Source organism: Bombus affinis, unplaced genomic scaffold, assembly GCF_024516045.1.
Source record: "Bombus affinis isolate iyBomAffi1 unplaced genomic scaffold, iyBomAffi1.2 ctg00000119.1, whole genome shotgun sequence".
NCBI classification, from domain to species: domain Eukaryota; kingdom Metazoa; phylum Arthropoda; class Insecta; order Hymenoptera; family Apidae; genus Bombus; species Bombus affinis.
In genome coordinates this window covers 1-8,424 of record NW_026108853.1, presented here as the reverse complement: position 1 = coordinate 8,424, position 8,424 = coordinate 1, and the positions used below count along the sequence as shown (strand labels likewise).

Sequence of the window (8,424 nt, the reverse complement as noted above, 5' to 3'; positions counted from 1 at the left end):
AAACTATGTGCACGTTTCTTGTATTCGTTTCTTGTATTTTTATGAGGAATTCAGTCTTTTTACGCCACAAGAGTCTCAACGTTTTCGTTTTCACGCCTACGTTACGCTCGTTAAACACGTTCCAACAAGACCATGAATAAGGGTAACAGCTTTAATGTTTTCACATGTGTTAATTTATTATTTTAGACCTTAAATATTTTATTTATAAAATCTTTATTTAAACAAGTTACCATTGTCGCTACAATAAATCAATGAATGAAATCAGTTTAAATTTAAAATATCATTTCATAATTTCTCGTCACTTGTATCTAAAAACAACAAAAAAACGGTGTACCCACATCGTGCGTAGACGGGAAATTAAAACAGTGGAGCTTAATTGAAACACTGATCATATTCCGCGATTGTAAAACAATAATAGAAAATCGTGTTTCTTTCGAAGGGTATGAAATTGTCAGGAGATTATGCCATAAATGAAATTGGAAACTGGCTGGTCAAAGGTATTAAACTCAATTAAACTGAACTGTGTTATATTGTACAAAGGCTAGAGAACTGCTACCAAATATCTGCTAGTTTAAAGGTGTCCCTTATAAATTATAATTATATTTCAAATTCAATCTCCTAATAATAAGTAAATTAATATTTTACCTAAAATCTGTGATATAGATAACAAAAATAAATTCTTTACATTATTCGTTAGTTTGCAATATAATTAGAATATTCTTTATTTTTATTTTCTGGTGTCTTTGTTATTCTTAAAAGATAAACTGCTTATTTACAAATTTAACACTGCATATGCTATTAATAAATCATTTTATATTTAATTTTGCAACCTTCAGTCATTGTTAAAACTTGTTGACAATACTGTCGGTTAATAGAAATTTCTAAAATCCCCTTGTTTCTATTCGATTAAAGGGTATATTGCAGAAACTATGTTAGCTACAGTGTTAGCTACAAATCACCTGTGTCACTCCGTTAAACTTATACACAATAGTATTGTTTCTTGTTTTCATTTAAAATAAAATATGTTATTGTAGGAATGAAGCAGAATGTTCAAATAATTGAAACAACTTTTTGTCCTATAACTAGTGCCTTTCATTTTAAAAATTAAAAAATTTTTAATCAACGATATTTGGAAGTTTCGATCTAAAATGACCAGGAATTGAAACAGAAAATATTTTGATGCCAATAAATACATATTCTTCACACATAAAACAAATATGAAAACAAAAATCGATGTATATGAATGAATTTTGAAATGGGGAGGAATTATATGATTATACCCATTCTCTGTTGCGTTTAATTGTTTCAATTGATGTCTCATGAGAATTTTCATCGAATTTTTTAGAGATCCTGGCTGTAAGGTCTTTTTAAAATTATAAGAACAGATTCAAACTATAACATTTGAAAACTTGTGCTTACAAAACTTACTTGTTTCTCATAATTATTTAAATGAATCTATTCGGCATTTTGAGTGACCGTCCCTTTATGGCTCGGACGGCACCTCTCCTTCCTTTGGGAAATTCCGAATTATCTGTCCTCCCCGAGCTGCAAACCTGATGACTTAGACAGTAGGGAAAAACATCAGGGAAAACCTCTGGCTAGAAAAGTACGATAGACGAACAAAATTTAACGGCTGATGGGGAGTATCAACAACATACAAGGACAATCATCAACAAAGTGTCGTACCGTGCGGGTGAAATACTGGAGTTTCAATAAGATCTTATAACCATCGAGTTCAGAACATCAAACTTTGTTTGCATAAAGCAAGTGTAAACAAAGTGTCAAATTACACTAACACTCGATCTATTAAATCCGTTCCACCTTGAGCGTTAATTCATTCGAGGTTCGTGGTATCGATCGATCGGTCGGACGTGCCCGCTGGCTCTTTAGTTGATGATTTGTAACAGAATCCTTGCATTAACACAGATTCTCAGAACACACAACTTCACCCAGCAGATATCGATTACAGTCAGTTGTCACTAACAATGCTTTTATCAACAATTTCTTTACCTGTTGATCCTCTGGAAGTTTTAACTATATTATATTCTCTAGGAACAGTAAGATTTTAATGATATAACTTTACTAATGAGATCTTAATGTCATAAACGGTATCGAAACTTCTTAATTAATGTCGTTATCGAAGAAGAGACTCGTAATCTTCTCAAACGAAGAGCACTTGATGTTTACAAGTAGAACTCGATATCTTAGTTTCTTAAAATGTGTTTCTGTGTTTACTTTCTAAATGTAAACTTTATTCAAAACGAGCCGTTCATTCGTTACAGGCCGTTAATAAAATTGCACGTTGCACAAAGGAATTGCCGTTAATAATTTAAGATTCTCTGCTCGTCGTACAGGGTATATATCGTAATTATTCACGACGATCGTAACGTTTAAGTCCAATTCGAGCTTAAAATCCCACGTGAGCTATACTACCACAATAGCCTGAATTTCTATTTGTTCGTTTACTGCCTGTTCGTACTCGGAGCATCCGTTGTAAATTACAGCAAAATCTTCTAATGTGTTCCAGAATATGTCTTCATGGAATTTTAATAATTTTATTAAATCTATAGATAACAAATGTAAAACTTACTAATTTATAATTAATATAAAATAAGAGAGCACGAAACTTCCTATTTTATGGACATATTAAATATTTGTAAAAAATTCTGTATCATTAGTATCACTTTAATTACTTTAAAGGATATAATCCCATAAAGCCGTGACCCCTGAAAGAATCGATGTTCACGCGTGACAAATTGGCGTCGTATGAAAGTTCCGGTATGAACGTTACTAGAGCTGATACCAGCTAGGGGCACAGGTATATGTTCTGGGTTCATTATATATTTATAAAGGGCTGCCGACTCAACGAGTGGTCCGGGTAAATTTAAATTGTAAATAGACAGAGATTTCAAGTAAAAGCCTGGATAAGAGCGGATATGGTATGAGAGTCTGTGGTGGAAAGAGGAACAGGCTGCTTTTATTTGTAAAGTTTGAATTTCCTCGATATCGAAGGTGTTTAAGCCGCAAGTGTGTTTCATGTTAATCGTTCGTGTTAATTCATTCGAGACCGAGATTTTATTGTAATACGATTCCTGGGTGTCAGTACGATCTGAATGTTTTGTTAGAATGATACTGTGCTTTTCTCTCTCTGGAATATTCTTTTCATATTTTAATTTTAAGTCGATGACAATCTTAAATTTTATGCCTCATGTTTTTAAAATATAAAATTATATACTATGTTATACTATAATATATTATGTACAGTTATATATATTATGCCTACTGATTGATATGAATTTCTTTCGGTCTCGAATGCGTTAAAACGGAGCGCAAAGAAGTCGAAATTACTTATTGTAATTGGTAAAACATCGTGAAAGGCAGACAGATACAAGAAAGAAGTTAAACTATAAATTATATTTGCGACATTGTTATGTTTTTGCTTTCTTTAAGCCTTTCATCAAGACAGCCGATCTATAAATATTAATCGACCCAATTTCTCTAAGCTTGTAACTTCAAATTAATGTTTATATATATAAAGAGTTACGTATTAATCTATCTAAATATTTAAAAAAGATGTTTAATGTTATAAATGATGGATATTAAAGATGTTCAAAAGAACGTAGTCTTCGCGTGTTCTTTATCATATCCCTGATCAAAGACATTCCAATATTATTACAATATCCAATTACATATTGATACACAAGATATACAGATTATTATTTATAACATTTTGGTTTTCTTAATTGAGTTATTCATTTAGTACAAATGATAAGTAATTAGTAATAAGTCATAAAAAAAAAAAAAAAAAAAAAAACGGTATTGTAGTAGAAATATTATAAGAAAACATTTTCTGTTTCAGTGTAGAGTTACTCCTTTTTATAGACAGTGTCGTACAAATCCGTACGTCTTTGAGAAAATGTAGGTATCTGAGCCCTTACTTCCTCAACAACTTTCAAATCTGAGAGAAAAGAAAAACATACGAAGTAATAAGTAATGCTTGCTAATAAATTCAACAAATACAGAGGGAGCCGGCAAAATCGATGAACCAACGAGACTAAAAGTTAATTACATCATGGATTTCTCGCTTTTAATGTTAAGCTGGAAATTACCGATATCGGTGACCACCATATTTTCCTGAGTTTCCAAATCATAAAGGATTTTCCCCCAGGGATTTGTCAACTGTGTATGTCCCCATGCGACATAACTTGCTGAAGGAACACGAGCCGGTGATATACAGGCGACGTATAATTGATTGTCATTCGCTCTGGAACGCTGAAGTAATGACCAGTGCAGTGGTCCAGTGGTCATATTGAATGCCGCCGGATATATCAGCATTTGGCAACCTAACACAGAGAAACGGGAAATACGAGACCACTGAATTTTAGTTAACTTTGTAGCTGCACAGTCCATATTCCATAATTTATGAATATGCGAGAACAGTCCTCTTGTCGTGCTTCTAATTCTTTTATTTATTTCATTTTCAGCGAATATACTGGTTTTTTAAATTAAGCTCCTTTTTATACAGAGTTACAGATTATATTGATTATATTTTATATAGAATATATTTAAGAAAGATAGTTACTTTCATGCTAGTTAAGTATTGTTCGATTAAGCTACTGTACCTTTGTTCCGATAAATGCGTGCCATTTCCTCGAATCTGATATCATAGCAAATGCCAATACCTATTTTGCAGCCCTTCACATCAAACATTGTTAGGGAATTACCAGGACTGAGTGAATCACTCTCTCGGAAAGTAATCTTGTTGGGAATGTCGATGTCGAATAGATGTACCTAATAACATAAAAATATAGTTGCTAACTCTATTGCTGTAACTTTTGTAATTTAACATCAATGTTACGAACTTCTAAACTTTAATTGTTTTTTATTTAATAACTGACAGCGTTTTTATCACTTTCTTTTATTAAAAAGTTTTATCATTTAATAATATTTGAGAAGGAATATTTTTTAAGAAAAAATAAGTTTTTTCCTATGTGAAAAATTTATATTACAAAACAAATATATTGTACAAAAATTTATATATTATATTACGACAAAAATGTATGTTTCTCGTATCAAAACGTATTTTATAAACCTATAACATATTTTTTAAATTATAGAATTGGTTATAGTACACGTATGTACATATGCATATTCCTAAATTATTCCTAGATAGAGTCACTTTCTCCACCCCAATATTTTCAATTTCAAAGCCACATGGAGGTATATTATTTACCTTCCGGTGTTTTGCTATCAAAGTTCCATCGGGACCCCAAATAGTACAGGTATTGTACAATTTATCGCCCTCTATTTCAGGTATCGTACCACCAACTACATAAATGCTGTTTTCCTTAGCTGCCTTCGATAAAGCAACGCTCGTTTCACCGTTTCATCAGGAATACTCTCGGCGTATTTTGGAAACTATTCTGCATTGCAATATTTCAATTAATGAAAAATAACTGTCCTTTGTTCCAACCATAAATTAGGTTGAAATGTTTGTCAATTTTTTATTTTTTAAATTATTAAAATAACTAAATTTTATATTTAGATTTACTTAAATATATAATTACTTAGATAATAGTACATATAATAAATTGTTTCTACAGGTTCAAGATGAAAAATGAATATTTAGAAATGTTTAATTACAATCATGCTATTTGGGTCAGTACCAGTGACTTGTTACTTAACGACTTTGCTAGTACTTTTTGAAACATAAAGTTAGATTTTAACTAACTTTAATTTTTAACTATTATAGGTGGAATTATAAATACAAAATAATTGATAATACTAGTTTATAAGTACCTAATTATTAGTATCTTAAAAAATATATTTATACAAAAATCACGATAATCATAAAAATGGGGAAATTCTATATTCTCGAGTCAATTCACAATCTTTATGGAAGTATGAACGTTAAGGTAATTTGTCTACTTTTACTTTTTTCTATATAGTTGTTATACATATAATAAATTATTAGAAAAAGAAACAAATTATTACGTATTCCATATGGTGAATTAAAGCATTCAGGAAGAGCGATAATATCAGCATTATGCTCTTTCGCGCTTGAAATGTAGGAAACTGCCCGCTCTACATTTTTGCTTTTTACTTCATTTACTTGAAGTTGTACCAACGCCAAGCGAAATGCTAAAATGTTGGAAAAGTTAAATACACTCGGTTATATATTTCCCATACTTTTTATTTATAAATACTTTATACATAGTGAATACTTACTCGACATCGTTCGCACTACTTGTTTAACGATGTTCGTAAGTATCATAATGTTCTTTGAGGTTATGTATGGTATTACTCGATATCAACATTACGTAAGCAATACGCGGGGATTTTTAATAATTATTGATAAAGTTTAGGACATTAACTTTGATGTAATTGTAAACATTATTACATATTATAATTAAATGTAATTTTCAGTTAAGGGTAAGAAAAGAAATATACTTTTGTAAAAATACACTTTATTATAAAATCTGTATAAATAAAAATTGTACAATTTATCTTGAAAGTAAAATGACCGAATACGTTCCTGGAAAATATTACTGCCTACTAAATGATCGAGATCTTGATCTTTCTCGTCGTCTCGTTTTTTACTTGATCTTTCAGACGAGCAATCGTACTTCTTACGTTTCTTTGACTTCTTCAATCTTTTTAATTTATAAGAATCATTACTATTAGAGTTACTTCTTTCTCTCCGTCTCTTCTTTTCAGAATCACTATCGCTGTCATCATTAGATTCGGAGCGCCTTTTTCGTCTTTCTGATTTTTTATCCCCCACTTTATCATACTTGTTCTTATTGTGCATCGTACTTCCGATTTTCTTTCTTTTATTACTACTTTTGTTCTTCACCGTCTTCGGGGTCAGGGGACATTGATCTTTTTCTATCCATCTTTTGCTTGAGTCCCTTGGATTCCTTGTCCTTATATTCCTCATACTTTTTTCGTATCTGAAATTAACCCCATAAAATACTGAAATCTAAAACCTCTACATTTATCATATTTTATATAAAGATAGAAGGGACCTTTAAAAAATTGCATGCAACAACACACTTACAGATACTCTTGAATTAGTTTTTCTACATGTCCGATTATGTCTTTATATGTATATGTCAATTCAAATTTATTTTCTTAAATGTCCCTTAATGAAAAACTAACACTTCATATTAACTTTGAACTTTTGAGTTCTTAGAATATTCTGATTTAGTCACTGGCTGTACCATAAATTCATTTACAGATATTATATTTCCACCAAGAGCTAGTTTTATTATGAGCCTTCCTGCATCATCATCGAATCCTTCTATTTGACCATAATTATTACTTTGTTCTCCAGCTATAATTTTCACAAATGTTCCTTTCTCGATTTTAACTTCTTCCTCTTCTTTTTTGAAATCTGTATTTTTCTTCTGCAATGCTACTTTGTCTGCTCCAAGACCCATACCTTTTGGTCGTAATTCTGGTATGACAGCTGCTACTAATCTGTAATAGTTAGAATAAACGATTGTGAAATAAAAAATGATGTTCTCTGTTTACTTTCCAATAAGTGATGTATTAAATACATATAATTAATTTAATCCAGAGTAAAATTCATACTTTTCATTTCAACCAATTCCCTTTCCTGGTTGCCATCCCATTCCCCTTAACATTGCTACAACCAAAAGCATCAATAGGAATTTTTTCATAATCTTCTAACGTAGACTGAAAAATACAAAACGATATTTATAATATGCAAATGTAATACATCTGTGCATTGCACATCAATATGTTGATAACGTACCTGTTCTTTGCCTCTTAATGATTCATCTTCTACTAAAGGTAAAGTTAAATCATTTGTTTTAGTTTCATATTTATTCTTTGACTTAAGTTCCCCAATGATTTCTTTAGTCGCTTGCTCTTCTAAAGTAACAACTTTATTTTCACTATCTTCAACTGGCTCTTTCTTTATTGATATTATTGGCGATGTTTTTCCATTAGATAGCTTTGATTTTGCCTCGTTAACACTAGCGTCTCCTACCTTTTCCTTATCTGCCTTCGGAAGGAAAATGTCTGCATCTATTTTATTAAGAATTCTATCATGCCAGGTTTTTGAACCTAGTAATGGAATAATTAGAGGTTCATCTTTTTTTTCTTCCTCATTGAAATAAAAAAATTGTTTTCAAATATATATATTCCGCTATTGGTGATTTTTATAGGTTAGGTTGAGGTTATATGTTTCTTGATTATAAATTTTACTTTTGAACTCACCCTATTACTTTAATACCTTTCTCATCAAGGCATTCAATGTAATCAACTTTCTTTTTTTCTTGTGGAATAGCATTTTTTTAACACAGGTTTCTTAATAGATTTCGCAAAACCGAAGGAAATCTTCTTTCCTTCTTCTGCCATTTATTTGTTATTTTAACACTGACTTATAGATCAATA

The 8,424-nt window shown here is 30.8% G+C and overlaps 1 protein-coding gene and 1 pseudogene across 2 annotated transcripts; both read right to left on the bottom strand.

Moving 5' to 3' along the window:
* Positions 1 to 2,955: 2,955 nt before the first annotated feature.
* Positions 2,956 to 6,370, bottom strand: LOC126927452 (omega-amidase NIT2-like; annotated as a pseudogene).
* Positions 6,371 to 6,673: 303 nt separating this feature from the next.
* Positions 6,674 to 7,677, bottom strand: LOC126927459 (G-patch domain and KOW motifs-containing protein-like). 2 transcript variants are annotated; one of them, XM_050743589.1, is made up of 3 exons: positions 7,597 to 7,677; positions 7,239 to 7,482; positions 6,674 to 6,953 (listed from the first exon to the last, which is right to left on the bottom strand). In XM_050743589.1, exons 2-3 carry the CDS (start codon positions 7,440 to 7,442, stop codon positions 6,840 to 6,842), a joined length of 318 nt encoding a protein of 105 aa, XP_050599546.1. In that variant the 5' UTR covers positions 7,443 to 7,482; positions 7,597 to 7,677; the 3' UTR covers positions 6,674 to 6,839. The 2 variants fall into 2 exon arrangements, with proteins under 2 accessions (XP_050599546.1, XP_050599545.1); XM_050743588.1 differs by having other exon boundaries at positions 7,224 to 7,482; positions 7,597 to 7,676.
* Between the last annotated feature and the right edge of the window lie 747 nt (positions 7,678 to 8,424).